The sequence below is a fragment of the Telmatherina bonti genome (assembly GCF_933228915.1).
Source record: "Telmatherina bonti genome assembly, chromosome: 7".
NCBI lineage: Eukaryota > Metazoa > Chordata > Actinopteri > Atheriniformes > Telmatherinidae > Telmatherina > Telmatherina bonti.
Window position 1 is genome coordinate 25,744,835 of NC_136625.1, and position 17,645 is coordinate 25,762,479.

At 36.8% G+C, this 17,645-nt stretch overlaps 1 protein-coding gene across 1 annotated transcript; it reads left to right on the forward strand.

Moving 5' to 3' along the window:
* Positions 1 to 13,546: 13,546 nt before the first annotated feature.
* On the forward strand, positions 13,547 to 17,501 carry LOC306757914 (phospholipid hydroperoxide glutathione peroxidase-like). Its single transcript, XM_079243101.1, has 7 exons — positions 13,547 to 13,642; positions 14,319 to 14,413; positions 15,110 to 15,254; positions 15,419 to 15,570; positions 16,598 to 16,622; positions 16,726 to 16,785; positions 17,022 to 17,501. Exons 1-7 carry the CDS (start codon positions 13,577 to 13,579, stop codon positions 17,052 to 17,054), a joined length of 576 nt encoding a protein of 191 aa, XP_079099227.1. The 5' UTR covers positions 13,547 to 13,576; the 3' UTR covers positions 17,055 to 17,501.
* The last annotated feature ends 144 nt before the right edge of the window (positions 17,502 to 17,645 follow it).

Consider the following 17,645-nt stretch of genomic DNA (forward strand, 5'->3'; position numbering starts at 1 on the left):
TCTCCATATGAACCTCTCGCTGCCAGCTCAAATCGCAGTGGGAATGAAAGGGAAATGGCTTGAAAGAACTATGAAACAAAATAATTAAATGACTCGTGAACCCTTAAGGCTTGTTGTTACAGTAAAGTCTTCCACTCGCTTAAGTACATCCTGAACAGCGCTGTGAGCGGCTTTTTATAAGTTCAACATGAGCGTGAGTCATTGGCCTGCTTCACCGAGGAAATGTGAATGATTGCTGGGATTCATTCTGTTACAGAGGTAGTGAAAGGGGAAAGTAACAGCAGGGCTGGAGACAAACAGCGCTGCACTCTAGAACACTTAATCTATAATCATATAGGTAAGAGTCATGCTGTAGCTATTTAATATTTTTAGTCTTTGTGAATAGAAACTGACTGGCCACTTTATTCGGTACACTAGTTCAACTGCATTGTGCAAACTGTTCTTCAGGGGATCAAATGACAGCAGCATTGTAAAAAAAACAACCAGTTGAAGTCCAAACTGAGCATCAGGATGAGGAGGAAAGAAGAAAGTCATTTTGAATTAGTGCCACTCAGGCAGATTTGAGCATTTTAGACAATTTCTTAAGTTTTCTTACTTTCACAGGCAGCAACAATGCAAATGTAAGACATTCCCCTTGAATCAATAACATGCTTACACCACATAGGCAGTGCCAGAGGTAGCAGTTTCATGACTATGGCTGCGGTCTCACCACAACAGTTGAAGGATCCACATTTTAAGCATAATTTTTGGCATTTTTCATGTGTCATTCAGTGCTTTAAGAGGGCTGGTATGCACCGGTGAGCAGTACCGGCACTTTTAAATTCTAATCCTTTGTGTACAGGGACTTTTTTTTTACAGCGTATGGTGCATACCGGGAGTGTTACCAGATTACTTCAGCAATCAGTATACCCTCCTAAAACTTCACCACATATTACTGCTTATATTTGTAATATGTGAAATAAAAGGCCTCTCAAAAGAAATGTATTGTTAAGACCGATTTAGATGCACAACGCTTGCTGTAGCCCACAACGTCACGCCGCACGTCACATTGTTCCCTGCTTCTGTGTTTGCATTGAAGTGGATGTGCTTTGAATGAGAGGAGAGGCGGAGACAAAAACTATCGTGGCTGTAATGTTCCAAACTGGAGCAGAGCTGAGTGATGACAGTAGTACTACTTAACAGTCATTTACTACATCAGACAACAAAGGTCAGATGCTGCAAACTAAGTGAAAGGCTGGTTAGTATTTTGAGTTTTATGAGATTATTTCTAGTGTAAAGATAAGATAATGTTGCTAAGCGTCATGAACCAGACCTAATGCTGTGAAAAACATATTTAACAAAGGAAAAGTGTAATAGTAATACATCATTAAATTAGTCTGGTAATAAGCTAAATAAGTCTAAATGTATACATTTTTTGTTTTTATCCCTTTCATGCATAGTGACCCTGTAGTGGGCACCTATTTATAAGCTTTTTTTCTTGCATATTCAGGTATGAGGATGGTATTTTTGTAAATAAACCACTTCTGTGTTTTTGTGTTTTTTTTTTTTTTTTACAAAAATGTGAAAAATGTTGCATTGTTTTATTATTAATTCATGCGTGAAAGAGTTAATGAAATTTAAGTTTATGTATTTACTTTTCAGTATTATTTTTAATTCCCATGCAGTGAGGCTTGAAGTTCATAAAAGTGTCTCCATGGCACTTTGAATTTGGAAAATGTGGATTTGATTTAGAACTTGCTGTGTTTGTTTTTTGTCATTTCTGTGTTATAAAACTATTAAAGTACAGAACAATTTATAGATCTACATGTAAGTATCACCCATGTTTTTGTCCCATATTTGCACGACAAACTGACAGCAAGTCATTAAGGGAGTACCACCACTTATTTTGTTCCATTTAAAGCACTGGTGTCATGTATGTAGGTTTTTAACTTTTTGGACCATTTTACAATGATAACAATGTTTAAACATCATTTGATGAGCAAATCTTCCTATAACCACAGCTTTGGCCATGAAAATCCGTTTTTCCCCTCAGTTTGCTTCACATGGACTGGAGCCTGGCCAGAACAATTAAAAGCCCAGGAAAACTACCTTCAATCATCCAGAATCACAGCAATTCACCTGAATCAAAAATAAATAAATGTTATTGTGCCACACATGCACCGATCATCTGTTTCACTGCCATGCAGACTGCTGATGCATGCCATGATGGGTGATTATGCAGATTTAAGCTGCTGAATTTACACTGGCCAAAGTTTTTGGTCAGTATCCTAAAAGCTGTCATTTAGATGTGAATGATTACAAATCAGGACCATCTCGGACAACCATACCCATTTCATCATCTTGAGCTGTGGCAGATGGGGAGCACCTTCTGCCAGAGAGAGACAGAGCAGTTCAGGCTGCTCTCTCCCGACTGCCATCAGGCTGTACAGCATATGGATCTCTTCTTATTTGGACATGTGTAAAGATTATTTCGCTCATTTGTCGCTTTACTCCAGCCTATCTGTTTATCCTTGTCTTTTTTATGTTGCTGTTTACACAAAAGCCACCCCCCCAAGGATCAATAAAGTACATAACATATCATCTCATGTCTATAAATATTATGGTATTCAATTTTTTTTTGCCTCTTCATGTGATCAGTGATCCATTTCTGCAAAGAGGCTGAGGCTGAACATTTTCCAGCTTTTAATGCAATCCACTTAAAGCAATGAACAAGCAACTGTAAGCAAAAGAGCTTGGCCAGTTGAAGGAAATCTGTCCATCTACTGTCTAAACCGCTTTTCCTAATCCATTGTCATGGGTTACTGGATCCTTTCCCAGCAGCTAAAAGGCAAGAAGCAGGTTACACCCTGGCCAGGCCAGCGGTCTATCACAGATCACAGGGCCAACACACAGCCACTCCCACTCACTCCGAGGGGGAATTTTAGAGACACAAGTCAAAAAACCATAATTTTGGACTACGAGAGGAGGATCCAAATCCTTTGTCTTAGATGACGAAGAAAGACCAAAAAGTTAAAAGAAAAAAAAACAACGAAATGATCATTCTTGACAGGCTTTGTCTGAACACACACCATTTCATTCTTGTGAATGTGATGTAATTGTGTGAAACGTGACACCTTTCACATTATATAATAAACTCAAAGAGTGAAAGACTTTGAAGAGAAGGAATACGACTGATTAAAAGTGTGTATCTTTGAGTTGAGTTGCTTCCTCTCCTGTCTGTTCTGTGCTTCTGACTCATTCATATTAATACCGTTGTCTCTTCGGAGCTGTTATTTGCTCTTAAAAAAGAAGCTTTATTTCATAAATGTGATCAGTGTGACCCCGATACCCTGATAATGTTCTTTAATATAAAAGTTCAGCCTCCAAGCTGTTGTCTTTCCCTGTGAAGGTGTTCACAATGGCAGCCAAGTGAGGGTGTTTGAAATGGAGGAGGCCCCAATGTAAAGTGTTTAGACAATAACAAGCCACACTTCGTGCCACAGAGCCTGGATTTATTTATATTGTTAGCACTCCCACAGACTACAGTTGGAGAGTTATCAGCCTCCAGCGAGCTGGATACAGGTGCCAACTAACTTGCATTATTAATATCATAAGTTGAATGGGTTATGTTTTGTTTGATAACTGAGTTACAGATTTATTGAGGAAGAACCTGCTTGTTGTAAATCTTTAAATATAGAAAGTACATCAGAAAGACTGGAAATCCAAAAGAGATAATCAGTCAAAATCCAATAAAGGGATGGACCTCAGTGGTGACGACCACCCACGTATCTGTAGTAAGGTAGTTAGTTAATGCACATGCTAAAATATGGAAATATATATTGTACACACTATTTTTCACACATGCCTACATACAAACGGAGCCAACCCAAACATGATTACATATAGGAATGTTTGATCCAGAGAAAAAAGCCAGATACTTTCTTTCTCGGTTGCTAGAGCAACAAGGAAATGCCATGCCTAAATACAGACTAGTGAAGTGAAACAGAGAGAAGAAAAAAAGAGAGGAAACTAACATTTCCTTCCCTGCAGGTACCATGTCTCTTCAAACCAACTAGACATCTCCACCTGTCAAAAACTGCCCGCTCTTTTGTCTCATGTCAGCTGCAGACAGTTGTGGTCAGAAAGAGAGGGCTGAAGAATTCCCGCTTATTTCAACCCACATCATGCACATCTACAGCTGAAAATACAGCACATGTTCTGTTTTAATGTTCTGTTTTAATAATTATCCCTTCAATCAAATTTCATTTATAGCATGGTAAATACATGCCTCCTCACTTGGTTATGCTTCATAGCCACAGGAATGTGTAATTATGCTTGTCTCTGCTGGTATAGGTCTAACAGCCTCTGCAGTCACTTTTATTGTAATCCAGTTCAGAATGACAACTCTCTGAAATGTTAATGTAGTTTCAGAAGTGACGGCACATAACAGGCAACAGAAACAATAGCTTGTTGTGTTCACAGGGATTTTGCATATGAGCATATGTTCAAACTTCTGGATGGATCTAGCAGAGCCACGTCCACTGTGGTTTCTTTTTATTAATATTCCTGAAAATAATCTGAAACAATGCTGTAGTATCTGCAGAATGTGTAACAGCTTCATAGCTACACAAGTAAAAACATGAAGGTTAAATAATATTTTCACTCAATACATATTCCCCCCATTTAACATCCATTATAAAACTTGGTGAGGAGGGATGACTGGTGGAATTACATGGACTTACCTAAGTTTCAGGTCCATCCCAGAGCCAAATTAAAATATACATTAAGGTAGAAAAAAAATCATCATTAGAGTAGGTCTAAACATTTCAGCATCAGAGCACTTGCAGACTGACAAGGAGCATCTTTTCAGATAATAAACATGTTTTGCATGATAAAAACGATGAATACATGGAGGAGGTACAGAGTTCCTCCGAGAGGACAATAAAGATAAGAACTTCTTGGTTCCTTTATCAGTTAAATTTGATTAGTCAAATGTGACTTCGTTGGATGTGAGTGATGGAAAGGTGGGGAGGGGCATTTCTGTTTATATGAAGTGACTGTATATTGCTTAGGCCTAATAGCAAAGGCACAGTTGTTTTTTAAAGGGTGATTCTGTAAGATTTTCTGATTTATTTATCTATATTTTTTGGTTTGTAATGATCTCCACTAATAATCTGACACATTCCTGGAAGCAAAGAATTTTAGATTTGTTTATACATACTACTGGTAAGCCAGTAGCGAAGCGCCAAGATGGTCTGCCATCTTGAAACTATTTGCCGTAAAGGGACACAGTAAATACCAGCTTATAATGCCTTCCCGACATTTACTGTCACTATGAAAGCAACTGAAACCACATAAACATACAGTTCCACCACGGGAGGAGAACTGGATGTAACTGGACTAATGACACAATGCAGTTTGCAATATTTTAAAAAAAATCACCTCCGTTCTTGCCCGAGCGCACACTCCAGGAAGTGCTGGATGACATGGTTCATCAGTGTTGTTGAGGCTTTTTAATACATCGTGGCTAAAGTTGTTGCAAAAAGGTGTTAGAAAAATGTGACACAAAAAAATCAGTGTTAGATTGGAGTAATTCTTTCACAATGTCCGCATAATGAAATTGTTTTTGTTTTGTTTAATCATATTTATGAAATTTTGTGTAATTCTTGTAGCTGTTACATTGACTGCAGTTTGGTGTTGTGGTATGTTGTTGTGCAGCGAGTCTTTTTTTTTTGTCTTAGATAAATTTCTCCCAGGGGACACAAATAAAGTAAACTTGAGCTTGATTAAAATAAATTACCTTGCCACTATGGTATTGTTTTCTGTTATTAGTATTCTTATCATTGAAATCATTATCATTTTAAATTCCATAGAAAATATGGGTATTTAGCAGGAAGTTAACTCCAGGGGGGACAAACTGAAGGAGAGTAAAGCGTCTGTAAGTATAACTCTACAATAGGAAATATTACAAAAGAGTCGTTGTTGTAGTTGAGTGGTTAAAGTGATGTTAGACTTGACCAAAATTTCTCTGGCCGTGTTTTTTTCTTTGGTCTTAGTGTACAAGATGTATGTCACATGTTGAAATAGTCAAGATAGTAAAAGTAAATAATTCTTTCACATAAATATGTTAAAAGTTTTATTTGACTTTACCTCCTACTTGTCTAGTAAAGAAGATTTTGTCGGGTTGCATTGGTATAAAATCCTCATTTTTGCAGTGACGTTTCTGTCTTTTTCTGTCTTTATCATACCATCAGTCAAGACACCTTTTCTGCAAAAGAAGCCCAACTCTAACCACAGGATGACAGAATGATGGCTGAAATGCCAAAAGGATTTCTTTTTATATTCACCAATTTCATGCCTCCATAATAGTGGGAGAAGAGGATGAGCAGAGGTGTCATTTACTGGTGTTACTCTCTTCCACCGTTCCAGCATGTTCTTTCTGATTTAAGTCTTTACATTAAAAACCTGACAGCTGAAATATTCTGTTTACTTAAATTAAATTAATAATGTAATGTTCATGCTTATTTCTTCATGTTTCAGTGCATGTCAAGTGAAAAACTATAAAATGTTTTAATACTGTTTACACTTTTCTTTCCTTTTTACAATATGACAAACTGACAAATCACCACTGTGAAATGTGTGTGCAGGTTTATTGTTGACAGAAAACACACTCCTAAACATTACATTATATGATAAATGTCGGGAACAAGTTCCTTGCGCGAAGGCTAATTAAGTTGCTTTCTGGTTTTGTATTTTTACACTTGTACATAAAACTTATTTTCCGCTGAGATGGAGCCATGACAAAAAAAAAATAAATAAATAAAGCTAAACTGATCAAGAGAAAGAAAAGAAACACAGCAGGGTGATGTCCGCAATGAGAGACAGTAGGGAGAGGGGTTGGAGGCTGACACAACAGAAGATAAATGTCAATGAAAACATAAAAAAGGATGATAATGAGAAAAAAATGCATAACTGACATGAAAGAGGAATGATTTTGTTTTAAGTCAGCTGCAGAAGACTGCCTTGCTGTGAGGCAGCAGGTGAACACAAGTCTCTTACTTATCCCTTTGTAATATTACTACATTTTTTCTACTTTTTAAAGTGCATCCAATGCTGGAGTGTTGTGCCATGATTTCCAGCAACACATTGCGCTCCTTAATAGTTTAAAATAGCAGGAATTCTAACAAGACATTTCCAACAGAGACACTCTTGCGTGTCTGACACAAATCATGTTCTGCTTTATATTTCTGAGCCAACCCTTCAGACTACACAGCCTCCTTGACTGTATTCATTTTTTACTTTCAGGAAACAGATGCCCCCTTCTTCCTTGAAATCAATTTTCACTAACAAGCTGCAACAGAACGCCTTTACGGCTGCTGCTTTTCCAGACATATTAGTGTCATTGTGTGAACATGAGAGGTGGAAAATGTAGACATGTCTGCCAATCAGATCATATTCAAAATGAGGGTCAGTCCTGCACCCATCTTTACCAACAGTAATAATGCAAATCAGAGAAAAAAATCTTTTTTTTTCATGATAATAAGACTGAAGCTTTCAAAAACTTTTCTGTTTGAATCTTAAATATTAGAAACAGGAAACTATTAAAAGGAATATTGTAATCAAATATCAAAGAAGTGAACATTTGACGTTCTTATAACAACTGATTAGAATGACAGAAGACCCATTGTACTTTTCCTTATTTCTTTTATATAATGTTGCAATGTCATATGTCCATTATAAACAAGTCTTTCCAAGAACAAATTGTCCCCTTGAAATGGACCTATAATCATGTAAACAAACAACCTGCTTGTGAGGATGTCACTAATTTTAAAATTGACACTGAAACACAATGAATTCAGTTTATATTTTCCACTCTGATCAAGCAGTTTTGATTAGTTTCCAACCATCATGCAAGTGACGTTATCATTCAAATTCAAGGGTGTCCTATATCGGTCCTCAAGGGCCACTGTCCTGCAAGTTTTCCATGTATCCTTGCTCCAATACCTGGCTTACATTAAATGGACCTAAAGGCCTATTATATTATTCCCAGTGACTGATTCATTTGAGTCAGGTGTGTTGCAGAAGGGATACATGTAAAAGCTGCAGGATTATGAACCTTAAAGACTGGAGCTGGACGGCCCTGCTCAAACCCAACCAAAAGGTGACTGTTTTATTCCAACATATTGGTGTGTCAACTTGTCACTTAGGCAACTGGCAAAATCATATTACAGGTTTAAGGCTTTCTCACAACTGCTTTCTAACCCCAAACAGTTTCTGATTGTAATTAAACACTGTTATAGTTTCAATGTAACCAAGTGTAGAGTCCAAAATGTTTCTGTATTACTGAGTAAAATAAACCCAGGAGTGAAAAAAATCCAGCACCATCACTTACATAATGGACAACTCCCCCAAGCAAATTCAATATAACTCTCATTCATTTGAAAAGGGAGTGAGATAGGTCTTGAGAATTTAGCACTGAGAGCCCAAAACAGTCATAAAAATGTTTTGTTTTGTTTTGTTTTTTTTAATCTACTTGCTAATATACTTTACTTGGCAATTATAACTTGAACAAATTGTCAGAAAAAAAAATTATGTTGCACAACAGTTTCATGACTGATTTTCATTTGCATTTCAATTGATACTGTTCCACTTATTCCTGGTCCCTGCCACTCAACACCAACAGCGCCTTCCTGCCACACTTTCGCTGCCTCATTGCTTCACAGTGGGGATAATGTTAATGGGTAATGAGCTGTGCTCGTTTTCCTCCAAATATAGCACTTTCAGTTACGGCTGAAGAAATCAGTCCTCAGACCGCATAATATTTTGTCTGAAGCTTTTCTTTTGTGTGTTTTCATTTAATTTTACTGACTCTTGCAATTTTTTGAAAAGGTCAAGGTGGGCTGCTCAGCTCAAGTTTGGGTCACAAAAGCACCTGTTGGAGCCACTTCACCGTGGCGGACATGGCCACCAGAGCTCCAATGACTACAGCTGTTACTGTTTTTAGGCTAACTAAAGCTATTTTTCTTGTTTATTTTTTTTCTCATCTTTCTTTAGATTCTTTGAATTTATTTTGACCTGTTTAGAACTGAAATAGTTACAAGTGGCAAAAAAAATGGCAGCTAAAGGTTTTAAAGATAATGATGTTGGATGTAGTGAACTGGCTGCCAATTGCCTGTCAAAGGCTTCAACACGTTTTATGTCTGCTTGATTGTACTCACATTCTGTCAACGAAGATGGTGGGTTGGGGGGGTTGGTGATCTGGACTATTGAGATGCAGTCAGGAAAAACAGAGTGCAGAATCTGTTGCCTTGCCAACCAAACCCCTTGGAGTGTGAGGGTTAAATGTAAAATATGGTCTGCCAATGCAAATTTAGGTTACCATCTGTTTTCATTACATTCCTTTGTTATGAATTCAAAATTATGCAAAACTGTGGCACAGTAGGTATTCGCATCAGTCGTCCCTTGTAGTATGATCCTAATTAGCTTTTTCTGAGAGTGCAATATCCATACCTGGGTGTTAATTGCAATAAAATTATATGTCTTTCAAGCCACTAGCATATGATAACAAGCATATGTAAGCTTTGTACATTGTGGTATTACTACAGCTATTATGTAATAGCTCAAATGTGTGTTTAATTTACAAACTCACACTCCAAACACTGATGTATGTTATTAATATTGTAAATACCCAAACATTAAATGTGAAATTATGTGATCAGCATGTCTGATACTTCCACGGCTTATAAGCAGAATACAGAGTCATAAAGCACAGTAATCCTGAAATGAAAGAAGAAGACCTGCCTCGCTCCCTCTGGTCCCACTGAGTTGATGGCAGCTTTTGCTCCTCCCTCAAACATAAAGCAGACTTCTGAGAAATTGGTAAAGTTTTGCAGTCAGCTTAATTTCTGTCTCTGACTATTAATCTCCAGCGGAGCCATCAGAGATGGCAGAGAAGGCAAGAAAACAGCAAAGTTGTTGCTTAGGAACAGCAAGAAATAACCCTAACTTTTCCTGAAGCATCTGATCTTGTCTCCCATGGTGCTCATAGCTGTGTGTGTGTGTGTGTGTGTGTGAGACAATGTGTGTGTGATGTGAAGGGTGGAAAGTGGGGGGTGGGGGTGGAGGTGGAGTCAGGTTTAGCAGATGTTGTTTCTAGGCAACTGTTTTTTTTCTTTTAATATGAAACTTGTTTGTTTTTTCTAAGTTTCTGTCTTTCCTGTTCATTATCTCCCACTTTTTCCACAAATATGAGTTCTCATTAGTATGTTCTGTTAAATGGCTCTGTGTGTGCTTGAGCCAATCCAACTCTTAGACACTCAGCTAAAATTTCACACAGGTCTACCTGTTTGCCTCCTAACTTCACACCCAGACATCTTTTGTTTTCTTTTCTGTCTAAAATTTTTTTTTACCAAAAATGAGTAAAAATTGTTTAGTTTTGATGTAGTGATGATCAGGCAGGCTACTTTTCCAATACACATGCCTTGCAGCATGTGTGAACTGAAGCTACCACAACTGCTGGCTGGCTGCCTGGTTCTGCCTCAGATGTGAGGAGATCATTACATTGAAGCTTGGTTTGTGGTAAACAAACAAATAAATGACAAACCATTTCCTAATAAGGCTTTTTACGCTCTGCACCCTATTGTGCAGCTGTTAGGCTGTTCGGACATATAATATAAGCCACTTTGAAATGCCATCTTGTGACCTTATTATCTGCATTGTTTCAATTAAACCTTTGTGTGTCTATGTATATGCAGCAGATACACTAACTTTTCTTTCAGGGTATCATCTTCACATGATGCTTTTCATATAAAATATCCAATTTTCCCATGTACTATAAATGAGTTGCATAATATATGTGAAATAATTAAAAGTTAATCTCTTGTAGCAATGCTTGGCGTGAACACCACCTGCGCAGCTGAAGCTGTATTGGTGGTACAGGCAGAGCAGCAACTAATTGCAGCGTCTACACTTCTGCACATCCTCACATCACACTGATTGTACTGATATCTTTTTGCAAAAGATCCTCTTTGATCCAAGATTTAATTGGCGATGTGTGAAGTTTTTAATTATAGTCTGAAGATGAGATGTTTCAGGTAGAAACCTGGGGCAGATTCTGTGTTTGTCAAACCCTAATTAAAAACTTCTTTCTCAGAAGACACGATCACACAAACACACTGCGTGCATGTCAGTATTAAGAGGAAGCTTGCATGGAGACCCTATAATTATCTTTCGCTTTCCTTTGCCCTCATGATCTAGACAGGCAGTTTGGTCATCTGAATCAGTTTTTATAAACTCTCTAAATCACGTAAAGCTGTATAAGTCAACGTTGCCATGTCATCATACATGTATTAATTAAAAGTAGCTTGCTTGAACAGCTGCGTTTGGGATCTGCTGCATATGAGACATAATTGCTTTATTGGTGTAATTAATGTTTTCCCAACTTGTCTGTAGATTTCCAGCTTTTTTTTGCGTGAGGTTCTTTCTCATGAACAAATGCAAAAATAGACCCACAACTTTGTAGTGAACTCTAAAATCATGAGGAAAAAAAAGATATATTATAGGCTATATGATAAGATACAGTAGAACATAATCACTAAACCACTAAGAGAAACTTTATAAGAAATAGTAGGTAAAATCATTTTTTAAAGCTCCCATTAAACTATTTATGCTCTTTTTCTCCTCTGTTACTATAGTATCAAACCAAATGTACTATTGTAAGAATGAATATCCTCTCCAACACACAAAGGATGTTTTGTGTTTAACATATGCCCTCTAGGTTTACATTCATAAGTGACTCCTTTGTGTGTCTGCTCCCTCTCTGTCATCATGGTTCAGCAGGGAATATATCCAATTAGAAGAAGCAAAATGCTGTTTCATGGAGATTTTAATTGTGGTACCAGTCTGAAGTCAGACTATAGGAGTCTATTCAAAGCAGATTTTTAACACCTGATTGCATAGGAATAGTTACTTGCTTTATTAGTACAACAAAAAGGTCTTATTCACATTTGATTATTTTGGATGGATTTAAAAGAAGTACTGTATTGTAAGGATAATGTATGCATGCAAACCACTGGTCTATTTTGCAAGCTCTTTTGCAAGACAACCAGATGCTGACATAACCTCCATAAGTCCTTCTTCATTCTTGTCAGGTTCTTACATTTTAATCACAGTTTTGTTTTTCTTTCTCAACTTAATTTAGCTTCCACAGATATGAAAGCTCCTCTCTGCAAAGATGATAATGCCCTCTTTTGGAAGAAAAGTGAAACTACAACATCAAAACAGAAAACAGACCACAGTCAGTTGTTTGATTTAAAAACCCTTTGATGGGAAATCAGTAGGATGACTCTCCAAGAGTGCCACATCTTGTTTGATGCATAAAGCAAGAAACGACTTAAATAATTACACCCCCCCCCCCCAAAAAAAAAACAAAAAAAAAACCCCACAACTGTATTGTCACTGTTATTCTGTCTGCCAACCTACCTGTTCGGTGATAGATAGTTAGTATGTAGTACAGTTTGCATGAAAGAAACTAATAAATATAAACTTACAGCATCAAAGTTTTGTAAATGTATTACTTTTACTACTTAAAATTCCATTTTCTAACACATACAGAGGAATTTCTTCTAATAGATGAATAAAATGTATTTCTTTTTGTACAGTCTCGTTTTAAGTAAAGAACATTCACAGCTCAATACATATTTTTATTTACAAAAAAAATTTTTTTTTAGTTTTTGGCTTAAATTGACTTGTCTAATCATTTTGTCCCAATATTTTGTTGATGTGTGAAAGTGCTCAATAAAGAGTGTATGTGTAAGTGTGTACAAGTTTGTGAGATTCATCTTAGATTTAAAGACTGGGTGACAGCTCGATTCTGCTTGAATTAAATATGCACACATGCATTCTGCTAATCTTCCTTAGCCTGCAAAGCTTAGATGCATTAGTAGTTTGACTAAACTTTCAGACAATACAAATCAAGAATTGAAAAAAAAAAAAAAAATTAAAAGGTTTAAGAGATTTTTTTTTTTTTTTTTTTAAATGGGGAATGGATCTTTAAAGCAGATGTTTGCAATATTTTCTAAGTGATACAGTATATACTGAAAAACAGTATGGACTTAAATTAACAGGATGACAGACATGTTGGAATTATGACCCCAGCTACAATTTAACTCCGTCCTTTTCCAGAGAAGTTTGACAATGCGCCCAAAACCTCAAATAAATAACCAAACTAATTAAATTCCATAATTCACTAAACACCCATACCAAAAGGCACAAATGATGTTGTCCTCTTACAGAATGAACTACAACAATTCTTTGCCAATTTTCATTCTTTGCTTCCAGTTTAAACATTTGCTTGTGATTGTTTGGGTATTTTTGGTTTTGTTATTTGTTTTTATCAACATACAAGTCAAAAGCATTTTTAAAATCTTCAAGTACCTTTGAGAAAAAAAAAAAGTTCAAAATCACGTTAAGCCCATTACATTACCTTTATACATGTAATCTGATTACACCTCAGTGGTTGTCAGGAGGTTTAGAAACCAGAGTAGCAGACAAGTAATTAGTGGGAGGAGCTAATAGTCACGTGATAAGTGTGTCCGCCATGTGGTTGAGGTCGACAGTGTTGTTAGGTTTGGTGGTGGGAAGTAGAGGAGTCGTACGAAGTATGGTAAGCTCGCTTTGTCATTCATGTTTTCTGTATTTTAATATCAGCAGAGTGAATGAGTATTTAGTCGCCGCTCACCACCGTAGAACACGGGAGTCACATTTGTCTATTTTTAGCTACAGTGCAGCGGACTAACAGGGTCGACGTTGTTGCAGCTAGCTATGCTAGCTTGCTAGCTGTTGATGCAACAACATCAAATCCATGGAGATTATTTGTACTAGTTACGGGAAGTACCTTTGAATGAGGATTGGGAAGATACAGTAAGATCCGCTGTAATCCGTGATGAGAATCAACCAGAGATTTTCCGTTTTATCTGTAATCTGTTTATTTCCTCTTTTGTTATTCAATGCGATTTGCGGCATTTAATGTACCATTAACATTGACTGTCAGACATTGCTGTTTAATCGGCTTCCCCCACTATCTCTTAATAACAGACTTGTTCTGCATAGCACACAGGGTGGGGACATAAATGATGACACAAACTGGGACAAAGTGCACTAAGTATGAAGAGCATTGGTTCGCCTTTCCTCTGAATGATATGAATCATCGTGTTGTTAAAGTTTACAGTCGCCCTTTGGTTTGTTTTTCCAGACTTCAGCCCTGACATGTGTATATATCGTCAGTTGTTGCCCAATAATATACTAACCTGTATACAATTTCCACCTTTTACCTCTGCCAGTGTGCTCAGGTGGGAGACTGGCAGACTGCCAAATCCATCTATGACTTCTCTGCTAAGGACATTGATGGGAATGAAGTGTCTCTTGAGAAATACAGGTAAATAGTTTTTAAACACGATTTACAGATGACTCTCCATACTTAAAAGAAAAATCTGTGTGATATGACCTGAAAATCCATATTAGTATTTTATTATTGTGTTTTTAGTAATATTGCTCAGATTGAAGAAATAATCAGTCATTTTGTGTACACATGAACTAAAGAATGAGAATAATATACAATAAATAGAGACTGTGCTGTTTTCTGGCTGTATCAACTGACAGCATGAAAAAAGCAGCAGTTTTTATTAGTAAACAATTTGAAATATAGGCGATGGCTAATTACAATAAAGTCTTGTACAATAAGGTGATACCTTCTCGAGATCCATTACAGCATTGTCCTGTGTTTGTCAGACCTCTCAGTCAATTCATTTTTAGTTTTGCAAAGGGGGGGAAATATATATATATATATATATATATAATAATTTTTTTTATTTTTTATTTTTTTTTCTTATTACAATATTCATCCAATGACTTCCCTTCAAGCATTTAGTTGACCTGCAGAGCCCTTGCATGCAGGTCTTTTTCAGGACCGACAGTTAACATTACAGCTGGCAGTTGATTGACAATAGTGAAGGCTGAAAGTTGGTAATGTTTTTCGTGGTGTTCTATAAACCTGCATGAGTTCAGGATATTGCCCAGGGCCGGTCAGTACAGTGCTCGTTTAACATTGTGTGTGTTCTGTTCACTTAAACAGAGGAAATGTCTGCATCATAGTAAATGTAGCTTCTAAATGAGGAAAGACCAAAGTAAACTACACTCAGCTTGCGGGAATGCACGCCTCCTACGCTGAGAAAGGTTTACGCATCTTGGGCTTCCCATGCAACCAGTTTGGAGGACAGGTAAACTGATGCTGAGACAAACATTTTTAATTTATTTATTATTCTTTTTGCCTTTTATTATCAAGCTAAAGCTAAACTGGTGTGTGCATTTCATTTCTTGATGATTTTTGTTTGGTTTTTTTTTTAAACTGTTACAATTGTGAAATTGTTCTTGTATGATTCAGGAGCCAGGGACAGAAGCAGAAATTAAAGAATTTGCCAAAGGTTACAACGCAGAGTTCGATCTTTTCAGTAAGATCGATGTAAATGGCGATGATGCTCATCCTCTGTGGAAGTGGATGAAGGCACAGCCCAAAGGAAAGGGAACCTTTGGAAAGTAAGTGGACTTTCTCACTTTTTAAAGTCAACAAAATACTCCTTCAGCATGTTCTTTATAAATCAGTCATCATCATCATTTTAGAAGAATATAAAACAAAGTACTGCAAACTATGTTTTTTTTGTTTGTTTGTTTTAATCAAAATAACTCAAGTGCTTTATCATAGTAAAAAGTTCTGCCTCTATTTCAGCATTAAAATGAAATGCTGTGTGCATGTAGAGATTTTGCTCCTTCAACTCTGAGCCTTTCATAGCAGCTGAACATGAAAAGTAACACTGCTGGTGCAACAGTGTAGAACTGCAATTGTATAGTACTGGTACACACTTACTCATTCATTATTTATTGGTAGGTGTGTCCAAACTGTTGACTGGTACGGTATAGGTCTACAAAAACTAAAAACATGTTTCCCCAGTGCACTACTTACACAGTTTATGGTAGTTATGAGATCACTCTACCCTTGACTAGGATCCCAACATGTAATATACATCCTGAGTACTTTTTGGTGATTCATCCCACTCCTTTCTCCCCTTTTTTCCTTTCATTCACTTCGAGTGTGGGGGTAAAAAAGACATTTTTAGAAAATCCAGCATTATAACCATTTTCACTTTGCTGTGTTAAAAGGAAGCACCCTTTAACTCATTCTTGTGAACGCAGTAAAAGTTCTAATATTTTTATTTCTATTTACATTTTTCTTTCTATTTTCATTACACTATTTCTATTGTATTACACTTCATATATTTTGAGTGTCAAATATTCACCCCTAAAATCTTAACAGATGGCATGACTGGAGAGGAAAGGCCAGGATGCTTGGAATATTTGCATTGAAAGTCATAGATTTATTGTAAAGAAAAAAAACAATAGAAAAGTAGTCTGTTCTTTCAGAAAGCATTGTATGAACTCACTTGAAGACCTGCTGTTGAAATCCCTTTTTAAATCTTTTGTTTCAATGGCAGCCTTGGTGGTCCCCCCCCTCCCCTTTTTTTTTTTTTAGGTTGTAATGCATTTTTATTTTTCCCTCTTTTCACAGTAACATCAAATGGAATTTCACAAAGGTAATTTGCCAGCTAAATGACCTTCTCTTTAAAACAACCCTCCTCTGCAACATAGACTTTTCTTGCTACAACTTCTGTGGGAATAACTTTCTTTTTTCAACAGTTTCTCATAAACAGAGAGGGACAGGTGGTGAAGAGATACGGCCCCACAGAAGATCCAAGTGTAAGCTACACCTGTTTTGTTTAAATAATTGTGTATGATCTGCAGAACCATCCACTGCATGTTGCTCCTTGTAGTTGGTTTAACCTTTTTTTTTTTTTTTTTTTTTTTTTTGTTGTTGTTGTTTTTAAAGTGAAAGAGAAACTTGAAATTAATGCAGAATTCAGCTTTTTATCATGCAGTGCTGTTCATGGTGCAGATATTACTGTCACAGTAAAACTTGCATTTCTTGTTTGCAGGTGGTGGAGAAGGACTTGCCCACCTACATGTAATACTACTGATATCCCTCTATGTGTTTGTCTGATTCATGACCTCTCAAATGGACTCAAGGATATTCATGTGTGTGTGCCTGGACCAGTGACGGCAATGTCTGCAAACCATTACTGGGAAGGACAGAGCCTGATGATCCCCAGCGTGCAACTTTATATCCAGAGCCCATGCACATTAAACCTTTTTGAATGTCCATATGAGAGGACATCAATTAGTTAGCTTAAGTAGCGACAGTAGACATCATACTCCAATCTTGAAACAGCCATTCCTTCTAATAAGTGTCAGCTAGCCCCTTCAGTGGTAAATGACAGGTTTACTGGTCAGTGGCTGCATGTTTTATGTCATGACTTTGATGCCATAAATTGCACGTTTCTGTACTGCTGTATTGTCTTTCCTTGTCAAAGAAAGAGCCCACTGTCTGAGACTCATTATTTCATGTGATAAAATGGAAAAATAAATACTGTCTTGCATATTTTTCTCCTGTTGTCTGTATAGCAGTTGGTTTTGCATGAGTGTTATATTTTTCTTTCCATTTTATTGTGCCAGTTGCTTAATTTTTTTCAGTAGCTCATCTATCAGACTATTTATAGTAA